The following is a 25,597-nucleotide window of genomic DNA, read 5'->3' on the forward strand; positions in this document are numbered from 1 at the left end:
TTAAAGGTATATTCAGTGATTTCACTTAATTCAAATATCACTTATTTTTTTGTTTTGTTGTGATAATCCTCTCTACTATAGAGTGTGCTGATCATATAAGGAGTTCGTCCCTGTCCCCAGTTAACCCCTGGGGGTCAAAAAACATTAGGTTTCGTTTTTGGCTCTCTATCCTGATTGGATGAAAGGCTTAGGTCCCAGCCAAAAACGAAACCTACGGTTTTTTGAGTGAAATCACTGAATATACCTTTAACTTGGAATTTGTTTAATATGTTAATAGGTTCCATGATGAGGGGACGTTTTTTTAATCTATTATTCTATTATTGGTCAGATGTTGGCTTCATGTGATGCGCTGCTGAACCGACATGTCCTTGGCGTGTAGAATGCGTGCCATTGATTGCGATTCCAAAGACTAAATGAGAGTTTGAAATCATTCCGACCCAATAGACCTATACTGTACCTCTAAATGTTTTGACCCAATAGACCTATACTGTGCCTCTAAATGTTTTGACCCAATAGACCTATACTGTACCTCTAAATGTTTTGTCAGTCAAAAGATAAAAACAGTTCTGTCTGTAAACCTTTCTGCAGTGAAACTAATGTCTCTGCCTGGCTCTCTCTCTCTCTCCCTCTTTCGACTCTCGCTGACAGACACTGCACGTCTCATGCAATGTTCATGCAATCCGAGTAATTGTACGTGAGGTATGCAGAAGTGCATTTACATGATGCTTGCTGTAGGACTATTTGTGGCGGTGATGCGTCACATTACATGACATATCCTATGGTATAGAAACTGTGATGCTGTTTGAATGAGATGCGGACCTTTCCCCCCTGTCTCATCCTCTGTTTGTCTGTGTTTCTGTCTCTGTGTCCCTGTTTATCCCTGTGTGGAGAGTTTTGGAAAATCTTAACACAGCAAAAATAGATGTTGTCTTTATCATATTCAAAGAAAAGTGGCTGAGAACAGAAGTATGTATATGGGAAGTAAGAGAGAAGTCACCATAACAAGGCAAAGACTGGGAAACGGTTCTGACCTGAGGTCAGATTCTATACGAGGTTTCCACTGGACACACACTGGTCCGATTAACCCATTCTGACCTGAGATCAGATTCTAAAAATGTCAGTCGTTCTTCGATTTCTTCAAAAATAGCAGACCTACAAGCTCGTAGCGCGCCACTCGGTGGCGCGCTATGAGCTTGTAGATCTGCTATTTTTCAATAGCTAAAGCATAACATGATGCCAACACCAAAATGGGTGCCCGGTCAGAATGGGTTAATAAAACATCATATTTAATTAGAAACCAGTTTTAACCACCCTACAGGTTGATGTGATGATTGCCAGGAGGAGCTCCGACAGGGAGGTTAAAAGACATCTTTAGTTTTTTTCAATTTGAGATTATTAGAGAAAGTGAAAGATGACGTTTCTTTGACATACAGTATAGCAAATGTTTGTTTTCTTGCTTTTTAGTTTATTAGGACATTTCGTTGCTTAGTTTGATATATTAGCCTTTATTGGTTGCCTTACTAGACGTTCCTGTTCTCCCTTTGAGTCGGTACTGTATTTAGGATCTTCTTCGGTAGTGGGTACTGTATTTATGAGCGTTGCATGTTTGTCCTGTTATTGTTTTGTATTTATTGTTACTGGCAGAGCTGTGTCACTTATTTTACCTCTTCTCTTGGCCAGTTCACACTGTGTAAAAGAGACTTTAGTCTCAATGTGGTTTTTACTGGTTAAAAAAAATCACACCAGTGTGAAGTGAGGGGCGCTCTTATCATCATACATCAGCATGGATCATCTCATACTGACCAATCAGAATGCCTGTTGCCTGTGATTGGTTAGCTGATTTGCTCATATGACGATGCATTTTCCCTTCAATGTCAACAGCCGTGGAGCAAGCTTGTCTCGTCAACCACGTGACTCCCATTGAAAATGAATTGCGAGCTGCTCTGCCCCCCTCTCCCCCCAGGACAGCAAGAGATCACCCTGTCTTTCATGTGTGAGCGACGCCTAATTATCCCATCAAATGTTTTCAAACACATTCCAGAGAGCTGAGAATGAATGACATTATGCATTTGTTTACACTAGACCTGTATGTGCCTGTCGCAGTCGGCCACTGTGATATACGTTGTCATAGCACCCGTTTTAACTGTCAGCCAGTGTCCCGCATGGAGATCTGTGTATGTGCCTGTGCCCCTGCCGCCTGATTGGTTGAGCCTCAATTGGCTGAGCTAAATTGCACAGGTGAAAGGAGTTGGCCTCATTAGGCCCCACTGGCAGAGCCTGGCCCAGGTGAAAGGAGTTGTGGCCTCATTAGGCCCAGCACTGGCAGAGCCTGACCAGAGCCTTTTGTGGTGTTTCTGGAGAACCGTGGGTCCGACCGACTCGATACCAGGCACTGCACTCCCTGTGGGGTGGGGTGTGGAACACGTGTGTCGAATGTGAAGTCGGTGGGTGAAACGGTTCTGGAGTTACGTGCATTACACACACACGCACGCAGAGACGTGGCACGTTTATAGTGGGATTAGCTGCATGGCAGCCATTTATCAAATCGTCCTACATCATCCTACTGATTAATATTCCATCGACAGTGACGCATCCGCAAGTAAACTATCGACAGTCCTCCGAAGATGCGTCTTGACGAGTCCCTGCAAGGTGAAGCTCTTCATGTCCAGCGCCTTGTTCAGTTTCCTCAGCTTCTGGATCTCTTCGTCTTTCGCTCTCATGTTGACCATGAACGTCGCTATGCACTCGTCCTTCTCGGCCAACTTGTCCTTGAGTTCTGCATTCTCGGCCGCATATTTCTCCAACTTCTTTTCCGCTTCCCTGAGCGCCTCTCGCTCATCCTGCATCACGGTCAGCTCGTTGATCATTATTCACCCTGAGAAAAGGCTTTCCGTCCGTATGTCTGTCTCTCTCTGCCTGTCGGTCTGTCTATCTGTATCTGTCTGTCTGTCTGTCAGTCTGTGCGTCTGTCAGTCCGTCCCTTTTATGCCTTTATGGAGTATCCCTGATGTCGTCGATATGACATCATAGTCAGCGTGTTGAAAGCTTGTCGTTTTGGAAAACAGAATTGTTGTGAATTTTCAAGATTGCAGTATGCATGGATTAAGCATGGGATAATTGACGGCAAGCTGGTCATTGTTGAGGAATAAACCCTGCCAGGGTGATTAAAGCGTGACGTGAATCGGAGGGATTTAACCCCTTCTCCCCGAACGAGGGACTTTGACCTAAACGTAACCACAACATGAAAACTGTGGTTCATTATTTTGTTTATTATGGATCCCCATTAGTCCTCAATACAGTGAAGACTACTCTTCCTGGGGTCTTGATTGACAATCAAATCAAATTAAAACTTTTTTTTTATATATAATTTTGCCATTACATAGTCAAAACAAAACAAAAATAATTGAAGATTTCAGACTTCATACCTTCTACATGATATTACATTACAATCAGTAAATTACAAACAAATTATGAACTACAAACTAAACATTGTAAATCCCACTACTAATAATTGAAATCAAACACTCAACAAGCTAACTAAACATAATTTCTTTCCTAATCACTGCTGCCTTCAATTTCTTTTTAAAGCTTAATTGACCTATAGCTAAGCCCCTCCCCGAACTGATATGGTCCAATCACAGCTAAGCATAACATGGGTTAGACAAACTTCTCCACCAATAGTTGTCCTATATAAAGAGATGTCACGCACATAATCTTTCCAGTGCATACGGCAGGCCTTGTTGACGGATTTGGACGAGATTTGGAATGTCTGGTTCCAATAATGAACCAGTATTTAATGTGTAAAATCTATGATATTTACATTGGAATGAATGAGCCCGGCTGGAAAGTGTCCAAGTGGGAGAGGCTTAGCTAATGGCTGAATTTATTCTCTATATTATTATATGTGGTGGGAGCTCATTCCAATGTGTTCCTGCTCTACACATTACCGTTCTCGTATGCGCATTAGGGCCGATTCATACTCCTATTTTACCGCTGTTTCGGCGCTGTAGTGCCGAAATGATTTTGGCTCGTCAGAATTGTTCAGTAGCACCGAAGAGCTACCTACCCAGTTTCATTAAATATCTTCCACAGTTTTTACTGTCATATTTACATTCCTCAAATTTGCTTTGATAGTGGCGTTTATTCTTCTGTCTATTCATTTTAGTAATTTTATTCTGAAGGGCTCGATACTTTTGCCAGGTATCTGGGCAGCCAGATGCAATCGCAGACTGCTTAAGTACATTTCTCTCTTTTATATATATATTTTGTAACTCATCAAACCAGGGGGCTTTGATCTTCCTAACAGTACGCTTTTTCATCACGAATATTTGAGAATAATGTATTTAATGTGTGAGCGACGCCTAATTATCCCATCAAATGTTTTCAAACACATTTCTGAGAGCAATGTTTTGCTGTGAATGACATTGTGCATTTGTTTACATAGCTGCACGGCAGCCATTCAACAAATCGTCTTACATTATCCTACTAATTATTCTATACAGCGGCAAATGGACCTGGCAATGGGTCTCAGTGGAAATATTTTGTTTAGGCCCTCAAAAAAATAAGATATTGTGGCGGTCGCGTATCATTGTACTACTACTACTTACTATCAGATCGCTTAGGTACAGTTCAAAGACGCGTTTGGTCTTTGAACTAAGCGATCTGATAGCAAAATATTCACTCAATCTTTATGTATGTTTACATCAATTTGCATGAACACACGCGTTGAAACAAGGCGGTAAAGATACCAAGGAGTGGACAGTGATGTCACTCTTATGCAACATGGAAGTAGTATGGACTTGAAGCTGTTTATAAACCAGTCAGTCAGTGACATCACTGACGAGTCCTTGGTGTTACTCTTCCTGCGACCGATAGCCCCTGAAACCAGGCTTTCACCGTCGTCTTGACTCTTTTTTTCTCCTTCTTCTTCCCCCTTCATGGCGCTGGGCCCCGGTGCATTGCACCGGTTGAACCGTCGATATATTCGCCACTGATTCTATCAACACATCTGCAATTATACTATCGACTGATTCTATCAACACATCTGCAATTATACTATCGACTGATTCTATCGACACATCTGCAATTATACTATCGACTGATTCTATCAACACATCTGCAATTATACTATCGACTGATTCTATCAACACATCTGCAATTATACTATCGACTGATTCTATCGACACATCTGCAATTAAACAATCGACTGATTCTATCGACATATCTGCAATTCCTTTTTGTCCAATTTGTCCTTCAGTTCTGCATTCTCTGCCGCATATTTCTCCAACTTATTTTCCGCTTCCCTGAGTGCCTCCCTCTCATCCTGCATCACGGTCAGCTCGTTGATCATTATTCACCCTGTGAAAAGGCTTTCCGTGAAGCCATCCATCTATATGTCTCTCTGTCTCTCTCTCTCTCTCTCTCTCTCTCTCTGTCTCTCTGTCTCTCTCTCTCCCTGTCTATCTGTCTGTCTTGGCTGTCCATGACATTGCGCATTTGTTTACGTGGCTGCACGGCAGCCATTAAATCAAATCGTCCTGCTATCATCCTACGCGAATTTATCAAGATCATCAGCAAGGTCCTTCCTGATAAGTCCCCTCAAGGTGAAGCTCCGCCTCCTCCTGCCCAGGCGCTGGTCCAGCTGGTCGTTGAGTTTCCTCACCTCGTTCGTCAGCTCCTGGATTTCGGAGTCTTTCACCTTCATGTTGTCTCCGAACGTCGCTATGCACTCGTCCCTCTCTGCCAATTTGTCCTCCAGCTCTGCATTCTCGGCCACGTATTTCTCCAAAGTGATACTCGCTTCCCTGAGCGCCTCTCGGCTGTCCTGCATCACACGGGTCTTTGTAAAGGTCAGATCGTCGTCTCGGAGATCCTAAACCTAGGGGGTAAAGGCTTCCTTCCGTCCGTCTTGTCTTTCCGTCCGTCTGTGCCCCTTTTATGCCTGTATGGAGAGCCCTGATGTCATCAACATGACATCATGTGCCAGATTTTGCCACAGCAAAAAAAGACGTGTTGTTTGAGTTCTCGAGGTTTAAATATGCATGGATAATTGACGGCGAGCTGGTCATTGTTGAGGAATAAAACCGGACAGGGTGATTAAACCATGACGTGAATCGGATGGATTTAACCCTCCCTGAAAGAGGGACTTTGACCTCAAATTAACAACAACATGAAAAATTCCATTGCTTACGGTAATGAAAGTATTAAATTAATGTATGCCGGGTAGGGGTGCACGTCCAGCGCAACATGGTCGCCTCAGAAAACAGAGGAAGTGTTGAACAAATGGAATACATTTTCGGCTACCACATTATATCGCCTCAAATGAGAGCAATGTTTCGCTGTGAATGAGACATTGAGTGAGTTTGTTTACATGGCAGCCATGTTGGATACGCCTACAGATTCAGAAGCAGCGCAGCCAGATTCTGAGCCTTTGAAGAAGAGGGTTATAGTTAGGGTTATGTCCCCAATGATCTAATTGGGGACGATCGAGCATTCGATCAGGCATTCAATCAATCGAGCAAAGCCGCGTAATTAAGCAAAAATAAAATCGCCACGACTGCAACATGCCAAGTCCGAATCTGTAATTTGTGAAACGGCGTGAAAGGAGCCCGCCCCCCATATACATTGTGTGTGTATATATATATATATATATATATATATATATATATATATATATATATATATATATATATATATATATATAGATCACCGAAGTCCTGACGTAACTCGCTCATCCCGACGATTCCCCTGGTTCGCGGAAGTAATTTCTCTATGGAGAATAACATGGGGTGATCTTAATATCGTCTACTATAAGCGTTGTGGTCCAAAAATAAACAAGCTGTCTCGGCGTTATTGTTAGGGAGGTGTCTCTGTATCGTTTGCAACAGTCAGTCACTCATATATGATACAGTCTGCTTCTAGCGAAAATCTAACTAATTCAGCAGCAGTAACATTAGCGTTTTCTCTCAGTCAGTTGATTCTTCATATCCATATGAGTGAAGCGGCCGGGGTGACATGTTTATTTTTCAAACACAGTTGTTATATGAGGCGATCTAAAATCGCCTCAATGGGGATTTCAATGCAACTAAACAAATACATGAACCTGGGGACTGACGCCTTCTACTGAAAGTGACGTCAGACTTCGGTGCTCTATATATATACATACACTAGCGCTGGGTCCAAAACATTTCCATGCTCGTACTACTACTTCCCTGCTCGCCCATGAACACATCGACCGTTCTCTGAATGTGGTTCTGGATGAGTCCCTGCAAGGTGAACCTCCTCTTCTTCTTGCCCAGCAGCTGGTCGAGCTCGTCCTTCAGTTTCCTCACCTCGTTCCTCAGCGCCTGGACTTCGGTGTCTTTCGCGCTCATCTCGTCTACGCACGTCGCTATGCACTGGTCCTTTTCGTCCAATTTGTCCTTCAGTTCTGCATTCTTGGCCGCGTGTTTCTCCAACTCCTTTACCACCTCCCTGAGCGCCTCTCGCTCGTCCGGCATCACGGACTTTGTAAAGGTCAGCTCGGTCCTCTGAGAACTTCACTCACCGCTGTGAAAAGGTTTCACGTCCTTTTCTCTGTCTGTCTCTATCTTTATGTCTGTCTGGCCCTTTTATGCCTGTATCCAGATCCCTGATGTGGTCAATATGACATCATAGTCAGCGTGTTGAGAGCTTGTAGTTTTGGAAAATGACTAAATCGTAACACAGCAAAAAAGAAGTGTGTTTTCAAGATTTTATTGTGCTTGGAATAAGCACGGGATAATTGGCAGCAAGGTGGTCGTTGTCACAAACCCCGACAGAGTGATTAAACCGTGACGTGAATCGGAGGGATTTAACCCCCCCTGAAGGAGGGGCTTTGACCTAAAAGTAACATGAAAAATGTCATACCTTACGGTAATGAAAGTATTCCATTAATATTTACTTTAGGCCAGGTAGCGATGTGTCCAGCACAACACGGTCGCCTCGGAAAACAGAGGAAGTGTTGATGGAATAGAATGAATATTCGGCTACCGCATTGTCTAATTCTCGCTTCAAATGTTCATTCTCGAGAGCAATGTTTCATTGTGAATGACATTGTGTCTTTGTTTACATGGCTGCCATGTTGGATACAGAAACCAAGCAGCGCAGCCAGATGCTCTGATCCTTTGATTGGACAGCAGTCTGTTATTGAGCTCTGCCGTCATTATCCAGATATAACGCACAGCTGAAGCTAAATTAAATTGCGCGACTGAAACATGTGATTTGTGAAACAGCATGAAAAGAGCCCCCCATATACTAGCACTGGGTTTCATAAACAAGCTAAATATGTCAAATAATTATTTTTTGGTACTAGCAATATACCAGCCGTTGAAGAAATTGCAGGCTTGAGCTTTGCTTTTATGAAAAGTCCGAGTTCATTGTGGTTTTATGGACATGAATTCTATAGCTAGTTAGACCACTTCAAATACTCTTTAATCTTAACGGTTCAAGCTGATGTACAAGCCTACATGCGTCACCAACTTGTAACCCTAACCCAATTTTCAGTGAGTAGAATCTATTGAATCCAAATTACTGAAATCTAGTTGTGTGGCTACTGAGAACTTTAATCCGTGGACGTGCTAATGTGAACTGTATTCGCTACCTAAGGAAAGGAGATGAGCTGAGGGAGGTGGACCTTGAAGAGGTGACTTTAAAAAAAAGAGAATTAGCGCAGCAGAGAATAACACGGGAAAAGTATAATGTTTATATTTAGAATATATCCACCGGTTTGTGGGATATAAGTAGTGGTGTGCAGTAATGCAACAATTAAATGATGCCAGCCGCCATAAAACCCTATAAAGAAAAATAAGTACAAGAGTACAAGATCTGTGGTCAAGAGTGAAGGAACCAAAACAAAAGTGGAGGCACGAAGAAAGACAGACGCGACGTACGTGGACCTGATGTTGTGTACATCGGAGAACAGGGGTTATCTATAAACTACAGTCTGAAACAATCCTACAGCAGACATTTGCAACCTGTGGGCATGGGCCTACTTGAGGCCCATGCTTGTAAGATCATCGACAGTTTTCTGAAGAGCCTTCTTGATAACTCCCCCCAAGGTGAACCTCTTCTTCCTCCTGTCCAGCAGCTTGTCCAGCTCGTCGGTCAGTTTCTTCACCTCGTTCTTAATCTCCTGGATTTCGGTGTCTTTTGCCACCATGGTCTTTTTGAACTTGTCTAATGCCTCGTCCTTTTCGGCCGACTCGTCCTCCAATTTTGCATTCTCAGCTGCATATTTCTCCAAGTTCTTTGCCGCTTCCTTGATCGCCCTTTTCTCATCCTGCATCAGGGCCTTTGTAACGGTCAGCTCGTCGTCTAGATCTTCGCTCCTGTTCTGCGCCGCGAAAAGGTTATCTGTGATTGCCTTCTTTTCCGAGAACAGGTCCTCTCTCTCCTTCATCCAGTCCCTGTCTTTCGTTCCCATCTGGTTCCTGATGTCCTCTGCCATGGCGTACTTCTCAGTTCCCCAAACCTGCTCTTGGGAGATCCATTCTGCCTTAGTGGTGTCCCGTTCGCGCTCCAGCTTCTCTTTTTCCTCTGTAGTTTCCGTCAAGGCCTTTTGGTCGGAGACCAGGGAGATTTGCACTTGTTGGAACTTGGCCCTCGTAGCTTTCAGCTTTTCCTCCATGTCTTTGATCTTCTGAACTAGCGTGTTAAACTTCTGCGCCAGTACCTGATATTCTTTAAACTGTTGCTGTCTCTCCTGGATCAACTTGTCGTTCACTTCCATCTCTTTCCTGATGTACTGGAACTCAGTGGCCAACTCCCTGAAGGGATCCTGGAAACCTAGCCTGAGGCGCTTTTGTTCGGAACCCACTGTGTTTAGCATGTTCTGCAAGGCAACCATGTTCTTGCGGACCTTCTCTTTCTCTAACTTGGCGTCAGTGCCGACAATATCCTTGCATTTCTGTTCCAAGTCTTTATGGTTTGAGACGAGCGACGCTTTCATTTTAGTGAAATTGTCCATTGCGGCTGTTAGCGTGTCCTTCATGGCTTCCATCTCCTGTTTCTCCTCCTTCAGTTGGTTGTTCTTCAAGATGATCTGGTTGATCTGCTCTGCTGTCATTTGAGCGACCCTCAGCTCCTCAGACAAGGTCTGTCTCAGCTCGTACACCCCCGGTTTCCCCTTTCCCGAGGCCACAGCTGTCTGCTGAGGTGAGACGGGGGGTTCCTCCTGGAGTTGCTCCTTGCCTGTACTCTTCTGAGACTCACTCTTGACGTGTGGGGAGTGTCCACCTACACCTGTGTAGATTCCCACTGCGGAGGACCGCCCGAAAGTTGCTGGGTACCGCGCAACCCTCTCTCGCGAACTCTCTCTAACCCGCTGAGGTGATTTCTGCTGATCGTCGGTCCGAGTTTCACCATCTGACGGCGGCCTCTGTCCATCTTCCAATATCTGCTTCTGCTCTTTACTGAGCTCGTCGCTGCCCTCGACACCGAGGATGAGGGGCGGATTCTGTTCCAACTGGCGGTTGAGAGTCTGCCCGTAGATATTTTTGAAATTCTGTGAGCGGTACTTAAACAACTGTTTTGCGTGCATGATCTGCCTGGTGCGGTCTTTCTTCTTCAATTTGTCCCCCATCTTCTGCGGTTTGACGAACGATGGTCGATTGTCAAATATCATGCTATCCTATACATGATCCTAAAGTAAAGCATGACTCTCCCATTGGATGACAAACAAAGACCTAGAACTGTGAATCAAAACTGATGATGCAAACATAACACTTGTTCTTATATGGAGAGCTCGAGAGCTTACGTACTTAATGACATCAACGCCCAAAAACAGCACACCCATCACTGTGCTGACTGGCAAGGGAACTTGACAGTTAGGAACTTACATCTGGCCACAAAATATCGCAGTATCTATTGAATGTGAAGGGGGAGGTACTAGGCATCTATTGCATGTGAAGGGGGAGGTACTAGGCATCTATTGCATGTAAATGGGGAGGTACTAGGGATCTATTGAATGTGAAGGGGGAGGTACTAAGGATCTATTGAATGTGAAGAGGGCCGTACTAGGCATCTATTGCATGTGAAGGGGGAGGTACCAGGGGTCTATTGCATGTGAAGCGGGAGGTACTAAGGCTCTATTGAATGTGAAGAGGGAGGTGCTAGGATCTATTGAATGTGAAAGCAGACCCAAGATACTCCTGTACCTGTCTAAATACTTCCTTAACATCAAAGTCCACACAGATTCAGCTCATTTAAATTCAGTTCGCTCCTATGCCACCAAAATGTGGAACGCCCTACCCTACCAACATCCATTAAGACATGTGAATCCCTTGACTCCTTCAAAACCGCTCTCAAAGGGCACCTATACGGACGGCTGCCCCCCCCCCCCCCCCCCCCCCCCAAGTAACAGTTTTTGTATTGACTTGTGCTTTCGTTTGAAATGCACCCATTCTACATACTGTGAAATACAAAATTCAATCAATCAATCAATCAATCAAGGGGGAGGTACTAGGGGGATGCCATACTGTGTGTCGCCGGCTAAATCGTCAGTTTGTCCTCCCCCTTCACATTCAACAGATCCCGTGATCTTTTGATAACGTCCTGGGATCTAGTAGGACTATAGTAAATATTAATAAATAAATTGCCATAACATTTTGTGCAACAACTACATTTTGGCAATGACATGTAAAAACAATGACATGTCAAAAAAAGGAATAGCGAAAATTGCTACAACGAATGAAAGCATGCAGTGAATGAAAGGTCACACCCCTGTGAAGTGAGGGGCGCTCTTATGATCGTACATCATCTCATTCCGGCCAATCACAATTTGCGTCCTCACCTTCGTCTTCAATGTTTGTGTTTACACAAACTCAAAATTGTCCATTCATTGTCAATGGCATTTAATGTTTGTGACGTTTGTGCACACACACATGTAGCTGGACATAGGAGGAGCTATTGCCCCTCAAAAAGGAATAAATAATTCCTCGGGGAGACATCTTTGGGAACCCATATCCAAGGATGGACAGTTAGGGGAGACCTTCTGAACCCATATCCAAGGATGGACAGTTAGGGGAGACCTTCTGACCCATATCCAAGGATGGACAGTTAGGGGAGACCTTCTGAACCCATATCCAAGGATGGACAGTTAGGGGAGACCTTCTGAACCCATATCCAAGGTATGATGGACAGTTAGGGGAAACCTTCTGAACCCATATCCAAGGTATGATGGACAGTTAGGGGAAACCTTCTGAACCCATATCCAAGGATGGACAGTTAGGGGAGACCTTCTGAACCCATATCCAAGGATGGACAGTTAGGGGAGACCTTCTGAACCCATATCCAAGGATGGACAGTTAGGGGAAACCTTCTGAACCCATATCCAAGGTATGTTGGACAGTTAGGGGAAACCTTCTGAACCCATATCCAAGGTATGATGGACAGTTAGGGGAAACCTTCTGAACCCATATCCAAGGTATGTTGGACAGTTAGGGGAGACCTTCTGAACCCATATCCAAGGTATGATGGACAGTTAGGGGAAACCTTCTGAACCCATATCCAAGGTATGTTGGACAGTTAGGGGAAACCTTCTGAACCCATATCCAAGGTATGATGGACAGTTAGGGGAAACCTTCTGAACCCATATCCAAGGTATGTTGGACAGTTAGGGGAGACCTTCTGAACCCATATCCAAGGTATGATGGACAGTTAGGGGAAACCTTCTGAACCCATATCCAAGGATGGACAGTTAGGGGAGACCTTCTGAACCCATATCCAAGGATGGACAGTTAGGGGAGACCTTCTGAACCCATATCCAAGGTATGATGGACAGTTAGGGGAAACCTTCTGAACCCATATCCAAGGTATGATGGACAGTTAGGGGAAACCTTCTGAACCCATATCCAAGGATGGACAGTTAGGGGAGACCTTCTGAACCCATATCCAAGGATGGACAGTTAGGGGAGACCTTCTGAACCCATATCCAAGGTATGATGGACAGTTAGGGGAAACCTTCTGAACCCATATCCAAGGTATGATGGACAGTTAGGGGAGACCTTCTGCTCTCTCTCTACCCAAATTTGGACAAGATACATGTCATCAATATGATTCTCTGGTACAGAATACTTTATTATTATTATTTATTTTATTATTATTATTATTATTTTTAAACATTTTTTTCACCCCGCCACTCTCCCTCTGCCAACCTGGGGAGAGCCTCGAACTGAGCTTATGCTTCCTTCAGTGCATGAGGAGTCGGGGGGGGGGGGGGGGGGGGGGGGGTTCCCCGCTAGGACATAACGCGTAGAAGGAATACGTTATTCCAACCAGTTCCTCTCCCCATCAGGCAGTATAGAGATCAGGATTACTGCATGTTTTTTTGTGAGGGTATACCTACCCTAGGGCACACAGGGAGAACATGTGAGGGTATATCTACCCTAGGGCACACAGGGAGAACATGTGAGGGTATATCTACCCTAGGGCACACAGGGAGAACATGTGAGGGTATACCTACCCTAGGGCACACAGGGAGAACATGTGAGGGTATATCTACCCTAGGGCACACAGGGAGAACATGTGAGGGTATATCTACCCTAGGGCACACAGGGAGAACATGTGAGGGTATATCTACCCTAGGGCACACAGGGAGAACATGTGAGGGTATATCTACCCTAGGGCACACAGGGAGAACATGTGAGGGTATATCTACCCTAGGGCACACAGGGAGAACATGTGAGGGTATATCTACCCTAGGGCACACAGGGAGAACATGTGAGGGTATATCTACCCTAGGGCACACAGGGAGAACATGTGAGGGTATATCTACCCTAGGGCACACAGGGAGAACATGTGAGGGTATATCTACCCTAGGGCACACAGGGAGAACATGTGAGGGTATACCTACCCTAGGGCACACAGGGAGAACATGTGAGGGTATATCTACCCTAGGGCACACAGGGAGAACATGTGAGGGTATATCTACCCTAGGGCACACAGGGAGAACATGTGAGGGTATATCTACCCTAGGGCACACAGGGAGAACATGTGAGGGTATATCTACCCTAGGGCACACAGGGAGGACATGTGAGGGTATACCTACCCTAGGGGACACAGGGAGAACATGCAAACTCCACACAGAAAGGCCCCTTTCGCCAACCCCACCTAGGGTATGGGCATTGATGCGGAAGAGAGAACACCCCCCCCCCCGTGAGGTGATACCAACTGTGCCACCGTGCCCCTTGGCGCAGTATACTTTTGATGGCATGGCATAGATACGCACTCTCAGCTGAGCACCCCTTTCTGGAAAATGTGGAGATAAATACTACATTCTGCAAAAGCTGACAATGGCGTTTTCATGGTCACGACTAAATTCCAAGCCAGCGTTTAGATGGAATGGCAGCCTGACCTTGTACTGTAGTTAACCAGGAAATGATAGGTTGCAGACATCGGCAGTGTCTCGCTCTGGCTAAGCTATATTACAGTTGTTGTAATTTTTTTGTTTTAGGAATAAGTGGCTGTAATTTGTGTAGGAACCAGCTACTGGAAGATCTGATTATTTGGGAAAACCTTGATATTTAGAAGATTAAAGCTGTGGTGAAAGGAAAAATTCTAACAGTTTTTGTGTATTCTCATGTCAAAAGCTGCCTGATGACGGTAGATAGACCCTCGTGAACATACATGAATCTTGATTGAATTCACCTTGCCTGTTTCCCATATAGCTCGCGTTCGTCCACTCTTACCCAATTGTAATCAGGGAAACACTCATGGGTCCTTGCGTTCTTTATCCAACTCGAGATGATGGCCAGACCGGTGCATTACTTGTTAAAAACTTAATATCAGTACATTAAAAAGTGTCTGAAAACATTTGAGGTGATACATATGCAATGCACTACTGTACATAAACGTGAGCTCTCTCTCTCGTGTCTGCCTCGTGTGTGGAGCTCAGGGTGGGTGCGTGGAGTGCAGAGAACAGGGCTTATCTATAACCTATTGTACTAGGTCGATGAGCCTTTTAGACTCGTCGATGAGAACTGCTTCTGCCCTCTCATAATGCTTGCTCACGAGTCTCTTCAGCGAGAACTTCTTCTTGGTCCTGTGCAGCAGCTTGTCGAGCTCGTACTCGAGTTTCTTCACCTCGGTCTTCAGCTCCTTGATTTTGGCGTCTTTCTGTTTATTGTTGTTTTTGAAATCGACTATCGACTGCTTTTTTTTGGCATACTCGTCTTTTAATTTTTCATTGTTTGCCTCACATTTCTCCAATTTGATTTCCGCTTCCTCGATCGCCTTTCGCTCGTTCTGTATCAGGGTCTTTGTATAGGTCAGATCGTCGTCGAAATCTTCGCCTCTGTTCCGCGCCGCGAAAAGTTTTTCGCTGATCGCCTTCTTTCCCTCGAACAGGTCCTCTCGCTCATCCATCCATTCCATGTCTTTTGTTAGCATCTGGTTCCTGAAGTCCTCTACCATAGCGGACTTCTCAATTCCCCAAACCTGCTGCTCGGCGATCCATTCTGCCTCCGTGCTGTCCCGTTCATGCTGCAGCTTGTCTTTCTCCTCCGTAGCTTCCGTCAAGGCCTTTTGGTTGGAGACCAGGGAGATTTGCACTTGTTGGTACTTGGCCCTCGTAACTTTCAGCTTTCTCTCCGTTTCTTTGATCTTCTGAGCTAGCGTGTTAAACTTCTGCGCCATCTCTTCATATTCTCTAAACTGTTGCCGCCTCTCCTGGAGCAACTTGTCGTTCACTTCCATCTCTTTACTGACGTACTGGAAATCAGTGGCCAACCCCTTGAAGTGATTCTGGAAACCTACCCTGAGGCGCTTCTGATTGCAACCCATGGAGGTTAGCTTGTCCCGAAAGGAATCTATGTTCCTGCGGATCTTATTGGCCTCTTCCTTGGCCTCTGTGCTGACAAGATTCTCGCATTTCTTTTCCATGTCCTTATGGTCTGAAAGAAGCGACTCTTTCATTTTGGTGAAATCGTCCATTGTGGCGGTCAGCATTTCCTTCATGGTTTCAATCTCCTGTTTCTCCTCCTCCAGTTGGCTGTTCTTCAAGACGATCTGGTTGATCTGCTCCGCTGTCATTTGAGCGACCCTCAGCTCCTCAGACAAGGTCTGCTTCTCCGTCCTCAGCTCGTGCACCCCGTGTTTCCCCGTTCCAGAGGCTTCCTCCTGGAGCTGCTCCTCGCTCATACTCAGAGACTCACCCTTGACGTATGGGGACGGTCCGGCCCACTCCCAGAATGTTGCCGGGTACTCTTCGGCCGCTGCAACTTGGTGAGCTAATGTCCACTGCTCCTCGACCGGCTCCTCTGCCGGAGTCTCAACACCTGGCGGTGGCGGCGGCTTCTGCAATTCACTGGGCTCGAGGATGAGGGGTGAGCTCTGTCCCCCATCGAGACTCTGCCCGTAAATATTTTTAAAGTTATGCGAGCGGTGCTCAAACAACTGTTTTGCGCGGATGGCCTGTCTGTGCTCTTTCTTCTTCGATACGTCTCCCATCTTCTGCGGTTCGATGGACGAAGGTCGATTGTCAAATATGCTACCCATGATCCCAAACTAAAGGATGACACTCCCTAAGCCTACACCGGACAACAAAGGAAGTCCTAGAAGTGTGAATCAAAACTGAATGTTGCAAACATAACACACTCGGTCTTATATGGAGAGCTCGAGAGCTTATGGACGTACTTAGTGACATCAACGCCTAAATTAGTACAACAGCACACCCACCACTGTGCTGAATTGTAGCTGCCTCGGACGAGTTCTCGATCGTGTTCATATTTTGCATACATACTGGTCCAGTCAGGCAACAGAATGTCATAAAATGCTTCCCAATCTCTCTCTCTCTCTCTCTCTCTCTCTCTCTCTCTCTCTCTAGGTCGTCCTCAGACGAGCCTTCCATCGTCGCTTCCAGTCATCCCGGCTCTCCATACATCCGGCCAGTTCGTTGGTACTTTGCGCTCCTGCATCGTTCTTGAGTACATCCACGTATGTTATTGTGTTGCCCGTCTGTTGGTTCCCAGAGCACCAGTTTGCTGGCTGGCAGTTCTTGATGTCTTTGGCAGTGTCCTGCTAGAGTCTCATTCTCCTGGCTGCTATTTTCTGACTCACCCTTGGTATTCCCTCATACAGAGTCTTCTTAATAACATACAGTCTTGCTGATGTTAAGTACTAAACACAGTATTCTGGTGTAGCACCCGTCAAGGGACTTCTGCAGGGTTGGCTTCAGGGTGTGCTGCCGTCGTGAACGTGCACAATGATAGTCAACGGACCAGCGCATTCATGTGTTTGGGGCCAGGCTGCAATATCAAATTTGGCCACTATGTCCATTTCGCCTCAGTGTTTCCTCTGGGTGCCTTCTCCATTCATATATACTCTAAGCCTTCAGCACAGTGCCTCCTGTTGGAGGTGGATGTTCCGGCTTCCAGTTCCAACAGAGATTTCGAGTTACCATGTCTTTTCCGGGACGTGACAAAATACATCTTTTGAGCAGACGGTGGCAGCTCGTGTGGTACAAGCATGGCATGGGTGTGTGTGTGTGTGTGTGTAATTACAATTATTAAATATTGATGGTCTGAACTGACACACACACACAGCCTCACACCCGTGTGTGTGTGTGTGTGTGTGTGTGTGTGTGTGTGTGTGTGTGTGTGTGTGTGTGTGTGTGTGTGTGTGTGTTTTAGGACCCCTTCAGATTGAGATTCTGCATCTCAATCCTCTTAATACATTCTGACCATCCATGCACGCACACACACACACACACACACACACACACATGCTCCCCGGCAGTGTTCATTTTGACAGCCCATTTTCATTTAGATAAGTCATAATAGTCTTTTGAATAATTATTCATTTAGTTTTAGTCATATTTTTGTCATCTTAAACATTTCAGTTTTAGTTGACTAAACGTCGACTATATCTACAAGTTGATTTTGTCGACAAAAAATGTGAGGCCTTGATGGCGCCTTGATAGCGCCTTGATGGCGCCTTGATAGCGCCTTGATAGCGCCTTGATAGCGCCTTGATGGCTGATTTTCCACTTCGCTTGGACGCGTTGTGACTGTGAGCTTGTAGATCTGCTAATTTCAGAGTGCAACAACCGAGTGCAACCACACAAAACATGACTCGTCCTTTTAGTTCTACTGGATCTCTTCTCCACTGACATTTTAGTCTACGTTTTTATTTGTAGACAAAATTGTCAATATATTTAGTCTTGGGTTTAGTCGTTATAGCTTCGTTTTTATTTAGCCTTCGTCAGTGGAAAAAAGGTAGTGGTTTTTGACTAGTTTTACTCCCTGAGGGTTAAATTAATACTCTGTTATATTTTACTAGCCCTTACCCGTTGTGAGATACTGCCCCCACCCCGCGCCCTGGGTGCGTTTTCGCATTTTTAATTCACTAATAAATTCATTATTAATTCATAATTTGTTAAATTGGAAAAAGGTCTTCGTTAAGACCTTCATATTATTATGGTGAATGCATGTGTGAATGCAGGTGGGAGCGATTGGTGCAGGCAGTGAGGAGCTACGGCAGTCACAGTGACACACAGACACACATTCAGACATTTGATTAATTATAGTATGATGATGATGATGATGATTGTGAAATAATGATGCCTTTTACTTTACCTTCAATGATGTGTTTTCTGGAGAGTCCTCGTTCGGTTTCTGCTCTGTGTGGGCAGACGGAATTACACTTTATTAATATTAAAATACATATAGCTATTACAGTTTAATACTAAAGAGTTATTACTTCATAATGGGTTCACTTATAGTGTAGAGGTCTTCAACAGGGGGGCCCGGGACCCCCTGGGGCAGTGGTTCCCAAACCTTTTCATGTCAAGGACCTCCAAATTGACTCTAACTAGCCCCGCGGACCCCCATTTGAAGAGATATGCCAGGGACCCCCATGAGAGAAGATTTGTACGGCTCTAGCAGAGATTCTCAGCCCGTTTAATTTCAAGGACCCCCAGGTTGAGATGCATTAGTCTACAGACTTAACTCTGAGAGTGTACAAATGGAACCAAATGGACACGTTAGGTTCCTTTTGGTCCCCCTGGAACTCCCTCAACGACCCCTGGGGGTCCCCGGACCCCACTTTGAGAACCACTGCCCTCTAGGGGATCGTCAAAGTTACTACAGGGCACATGATTGATTGATTGATTGATTGATTGATTGATTGATTGAAATTTGTATCATCAGTTTGCAGAATTGGAACAGTTCAAAGAAAGTAGTAGGATAAAACCAGAAAAAAAAAAGACTTGTTTACATGAGGGTCCTCCATTTTCAATTCATCAAAACGTTTAAAGAAATACAGATACACACGTCTATGCAAAAGAAACAATACGTCATCGGTTAGAAAGAAGCGAAAACGCATAGAAATATAGGGAGTTTCGAATTTAATGTATGTAATAATATTGCTTTGAGAACAAGTAACAACTTAACCCATTCTGACCGGGCACCCATTTTGGTGTCAGCATCATGTTATGCTTTAGCTATTGAAAAATAGCAGATCTACAAGCTCATATCGCGCCACCGAGTGGCGCGATACGAGCTTGTAGGTCTGCTATTTTTGAAAAATCGAAGAACGACTGACATTTTTAGAATCTGATCTCAGGTCAGAATGGGTTAATCAGACCAGTGTGTGTACAGTGGAAACCTCTGTATGAATCTGATCTCAGGTCAGAATGGGATAAAGTTGCATGGACTTGTTGCAAGGACCATGGACTTTCATACAATATCGTTGCTGTCAGGCAGAAACCTCTTATCTCCATATTTTAACTTTTTGTGTTTTCTTGTAAATGAACACCCTATAATACTTGGTTATGTTTCTGCCTCCCCTCCGACAAAATTAATTATTATTAAATGATATCGCATATAGAGCGTCGCAGTCCCTCCCCCTTTCAGAACGACGAGTGGCCCAGGAAATGAATCGCAATGCATTTTTCCCATAGGCATTTCTTAAAGTATTTATTTAAAGACGGTTACGCCGCGGACAAAGCCAACTCGGATCGTGGCAAATCATGACAATGAACACAATGTTTTGGGCCGATCAAATAATTTATAAGAAGAAAAACAAAACAAATAGTGTTGTCTCCTGCCTTTATTTTCTTCTTTTGAATGATTTGATCGGCCCAATATATTGTGTTCATATACGAGCTTGTAGGTCTGCTATTTTAGAAAAATCGAAGAAGAACGACTGACATAGAAACATAGCTTTTTCAGAAAACCGTCAGGATGTAGAAGACATTTTTTAGAATCTGATCTCAGGTCAGAATGGAAAACTGTCAGGATGTAGAAGACATTTATATAGAATCTGATCTCAGGTCAGAATGGGTTATTGTAGATATGCCTCTGCTGTGGTGTGAACCGTGTCTGCCATGTGCCCCCCCCCCCCCCCCCCCCCCGTTCACAGGCAGACAGGGTGCCTACACCTCGTACTGGCTCTGCCTTATTACTCATAAAGAACTCCTGGCTCCGTGCCTGGTCAAACCAGGGGGGCAGTCAGACAGATATTTTGTGAAGCCTGAAACTCCTGAAAGTTCATATAATGGCCTGTTGTGGCGCTGTCACTGGACCCAAAAAAACCCATAGCCCCATAGAAGTCCATGTATTTGGGCCCAACTTCACCTAGACTGTATTACCTTAATAAACATGGTCATGAATACTTTCTGCTTCCAGTCACTAGTTTAAAGTCTCATTTCTAATGTCATAATATTCTTTTTGGAAAATTATGGTCCCATTTATTAAAAAAATTACCATAAAGTCGCGCATGTTCTGAGGGGCGTGGCTACCGTTACAGTCTATGATCGGGATTCCCCTCCCACTCGAGTCAAAATAAAAACCAACGGAGAAGAAGGGGGGAAGTCCCGCCTCGTGTCTGGGCCAGCCAATGGCCAGCTGGGCCCAAACGGATCTAGAAAGATGGCGACTTACAGTGCAGGAATAACAGGCTTCATTTTACGTCCATGTTAGACCCGGGGAACGCTTTGTCCATATTCTTTTACAGTCTATGGGTCAAACGTAGCAGATCCACAAGCTGGAAACGTGGTACATTTTGAGCGTACGTAGGTCTTTATACTATTATTTGCTACTTTTGAATTTGAATTCTGAAAAGTGAACAGGTTTTGGACATACCTACGTAGTAATGGTTTCCACCCGACAGACACGATAATAGTGTCTACATTTGTCGATAACATGTATTATAGGGTGTCATCTTTTCATGCTATGTTGATGAGTTGAATACATAGATAGGTCCACAATGGAAACGCGTTTGTTGTGCCTTAAAGGAGAATTCCATACTAAAAGGCTTTCTTACCTTTCTTTGTAGTGGTTACGTCCCCACCAAAGAGGTCCAGGTGTTATTTTGTGCAAAAGCTCCTTATTGGCTATTTCCCCTACCATAAGCCCTAAATGAATTGCATTGAATTGAATGGGAATTTAATGGGGCTATGGGGTGTTATGCTAGTTCACTTATTTCCATCGCTCAAAATTATAATTTCTTTGTATATATCCTCTCTTCATAATGTAAATAATATCCCAAGCGGCACACTTTACTACTTATTTCGATGGAAATAAGCGAATTAGCATAACACCCCATAGCCCCATTCAATTCCCATTCAATGCAATGCATTTCATTGAGGGCTTATGGTAGGGAAAATAGCCAATAGGAGTTTTTGCACAAAAAAACTCCTGGACCTCTTTGATTGGGACGTAACAACTACAAAGAAAGGTAAGAAAGATAAGAAAGCATTCTAGCATGGAATTCTCCTTTAATGTCTGACTGTACCTACTGACTGACAGACCTATAAAGCATTTAATCAGTACAAAAAAGGCGGAGTCTACAGGGCAGTTCAACGGCAGCCATCTTGCAAACGTTGGTACGTTCTATGTTTGCTGGTGTTCTGCTCAAATAAAAACACCCGTATTATCCTGAATATAAGACTACTCTGATTATATAAGACGACCCCCATTTTTCAAGACTCATCTGTGTGGAAAAAGAACATTGAATGTCAAATAGTCTATAGTCCCCGATAATAACACAACCTCGTTTTTTTAGGATATTTCTGTTGGAAAAAAAAACTCTTATCTTATATTATAACGTCGCTACGTTTCTGGCAGGCTAGACAATTAATTTAACACCGTCAGTTAAATCAGTTAAACATTGAGCGAGTTATGGTTATTTAACCCATTCTGAACGGGAACCCATTTTGGTGTTAGCATCATGTCGTGCTTTAGCTATTTAAAAATAGCAGATCTACAAGCTCATATCGGGCCACCGAGTGGCGCGATACGAGCTTGTAGGTCTGCTATTTTTGAAGAAATCGAACAACGACTGACATTTTTTAGAATCTGATCTCAGGTCAGAATGGGTTAATCAGACCAGTGTGTGTCCAGTGGAAAACTCGTATGAATCTGATCTCGGGTCAGAATGGGTTAAACATTGAGCGAGTTATGGTTATTTAAAAAAGTCCACGCACCATAGACACAACGTTATGAGCGAGCAGCTGACTGTAGCAAGATGGCCGCCACGTGGCACCGTTGCTCTCCATTGGCCAGCAGTGCGGGCGAGTCGTCTAGCCTTTTACGTACAGTATGTCTATGGTGATGAAGCTATAGGGTTCTATGGAGCCCCCATGGTCTGTTATGTCTATGGGGATGAAGCTATAGGGTTCTATGGAGCCCCCGTGGTCTGTTATGTCTATGGTGATGAAGCTATAGGGTTCTATGGAGCCCCCATGGTCTGTTATGTCTATGGGGATGAAGCTATAGGGTTCTATGGAGCCCCCGTGGTCTGTTACGTCGTCCTCCCACCTGCTCCATAGGTGGATCAACCCATGCTTTAGCTAGTGAAAAATAGCAGATCTACAAGCTCATAGCGCGCCACTCGGTGGCGCGCTATGAGCTTGTAGATCTGCTATTTTGTAGCTTGTAGGTCTTGTAGGACTGACATAGAAACACAGCTTTTTTCAGAAAACTGTCAGGATGTAGAAGACATGTTTAGAATAATGATCTCAGGTCAAAATGGGTTAATGTTTATTTTGATGTTTCTCTGCCTCCATTATAGACCGGCAGAGCTTTGGAGCCTGCAGAGACCTGCTGGGACTGACCGACCGACCGACTGGCCAGAGAAGAAACAGATAAACTGCAGAGCTTTGGAACCATGTGGTGAACTGGCAGGGAAGGACGGACGGACAGACAGGTGGACGGACGGACGGACGGACGGACGGACGGACGGACGGACGGACGGACGGACAGGTGAGTGAGCGTGGGGTTGGAAGTGTTACGAGACACACGGGGGTACAGTGTTGTATTTTGGCAGCAAATTTAGATTTTGTCATCATGAAAGGGGGCGGGGATGCTCGCCTTGGCGAGAGTTCGGAATCGCTGGCCAATCGGAGAGGAGCGTTATTGCACGATTGAACCCATTCTGACCGGGCACCCATTTTGGTGTCAGCATCATGTTATGCTTTAGCTATTTAAAAATAGCAGATCTACAAGCTCATATCGCGCCACCGAGTGGCGCGATACGAGCTTGTAGGTCTGCTATTTTTGAAAAATCGAAGAGCGACTGACATTTTTAGAATCTGATCTCAGGTCAGAATGGGTTCATCAGACCCAGTGTTTGTCCGGCGGAAACCTCGTATGAATCTGATCTCAGGTCAGAATGGGTTAAGGCTGGACTGCAATAACAATAGTCTGCTTGCCTATATATAGGCAACCACACTAATAACATACTCATAACAATGTTAGGAATGATCAAACATAATGGCAGGCGAGGGTAAATGGTCATTTGAATGAAACTGATACTGTTTTAAAAAAAGATATATGTACTTACTGGCCTCCCCAATAGATCTTTGTTGTGATGACATAACTTGAACGTCTGGCGAGGAAATAGGAGAGAAAATAAACACAGAAAACAAAATCTTGGTAAGATACTGAATCACAGGCTGACACAACAGGGCATAAATATATGCAATGGCAGTCAATGAGTTAGTGTGTCCGTGTAGGACGGCGAGTGACTGAGGTGCTTCGGGCGGGCGGGGCTCGTAAAGGAAAAGATGACGCCAAAGATGTGTCTAAATGCCATTTCACGGTGTACTCATTAAGGCTAATTAAGGAAACTATCAAGAAATGATTGATGACCGAGTCAGACAACAGTTCTGTGTGTGAGACAAGATTATGAAAATTAATAATGTCACCTCCACGCTTTCTTCTTGATGATGTTCCCTAGAGTGACTTCGGCCCTGTGGAGAGAGAGAGAGAGAGAGAGAGAAAGACATCAATAATTATGTACAGTACGTATACAGTACATATATTATCATTATTAACACAGTTAAACAAGTTAGAATCAATGTCACATTTGGTTGAGAGAGAGTAGCAAAGTCCTGACGTCACTCGCACTATAACCCTGGGGGTCATTTTTTCATATTCTTTGTATTGGAATCCTAAACCACACCAGTGTTGTTTTCGTCGACTAAAACTATGAGGAAAAATGTTCGTCGACTACATTTTTTCACTGACGAAAACGAAATGGAAACTAAGTGAAAACTAAGCTATGGTGACTACAACTATGACTAAATATACTGTCGATTTTGTCAACAAATAAAAACTAGACTAAAATGTTAGGAAGGGACTAGTGGACAATTAAGTGATCAAGTATACGTCATTTTACACTTTGCATGCTGAAAATAGCAGATCTACAAGCTCACAAAGTGTCGCGCTGCGACACGCTGATAGCTTGTAGATCGGCTATTTTCGGGGCGCGCTCTTTAGCTAGTGGAGATGCGGTGTAACGACATAGATTTAGAAAACAAATTAGTTCAACACAAAATGCTGCGTTCATGTTCAGGAGAGTTTGGAGAAAAAGAAGCAATTCTCCTGAATGTTGCCTTTCCGGAATGGTATGGAAAGGAGTAGCGTTTGCATGTCTTTCACCACTGTAAATGTTGCATTCGTGGTCTGGTTAAGGCAGGGGTCTGCAACAGGCGGCTCTAGAGCACACCCCTAGTGGCTCCCTGTAGCATTAAAAGTAGCAATACATTATTTTTCATTTATGGTTTCTGTAGGAGGCCAAACGTGACAAGCATTCTTAATATTTATTCTACACGTTTTTACAAAATTGGAAAACTTAACTAAACAAAAAATTGCGTCATAGCATGCGACACACTCAGTGCCGTGCCAGCCAGGTGTCTATTATAAACAAACCGGTGGGTGTGTGAGGCTGCTGCATGCTACGCTATGGCTTCTACAGGGAGAGAAATAAAGATAGCCGACGAAAAACAGAGGATTTAACAGTTCGTGGACAGAGGCTTTTGCCTTCACAGCCAATGCAGATTGACTGCCTGTATGTTTAATCTGCAGTGAGAAGCTATCAAACAACAAAAAGTAACGTTGAAAGACATTTCCAGGGAAAGCATGCTAAATTCTGCTAGTTTTGTTGCAACCCAGGAGATAATAAAGCTTGGCAAGCTGCATTATAATGCGTAATTTTCTTTGCGGCTCCAGATAGATTTTGAATTTATTTTTGGTCGAAAATGGCTCTTTCAACATCTTGGGTTGCTGACCCCTGGGTTAAGGGCAGTTGTTTTACAGACGGGTGAAAGGGCAGGGGCTGAAGCCCCCTTTGATGTCTG

General features: G+C 44.4%; 1 protein-coding gene across 1 annotated transcript in view; it reads right to left on the bottom strand.

Moving 5' to 3' along the window:
- Nucleotides 1–25,597, bottom strand: part of LOC310866868 (voltage-gated potassium channel subunit beta-2-like) — a gene marked incomplete at both ends in the record, with an annotated part of 126,694 nt that overhangs the window by 36,031 nt on the left and 65,066 nt on the right. The window contains 3 exon segments of the mRNA XM_083776648.1: nt 18,591–18,634; nt 23,800–23,844; nt 24,164–24,208. Of these exon segments, the coding sequence (XP_083632774.1) occupies nt 18,591–18,634; nt 23,800–23,844; nt 24,164–24,208 (134 nt within the window).

Source organism: Protomyctophum parallelum (genome assembly GCF_964188405.1).
Source record: "Protomyctophum parallelum genome assembly, chromosome: 1".
Taxonomy (NCBI): Eukaryota; Metazoa; Chordata; class Actinopteri; order Myctophiformes; family Myctophidae; genus Protomyctophum; species Protomyctophum parallelum.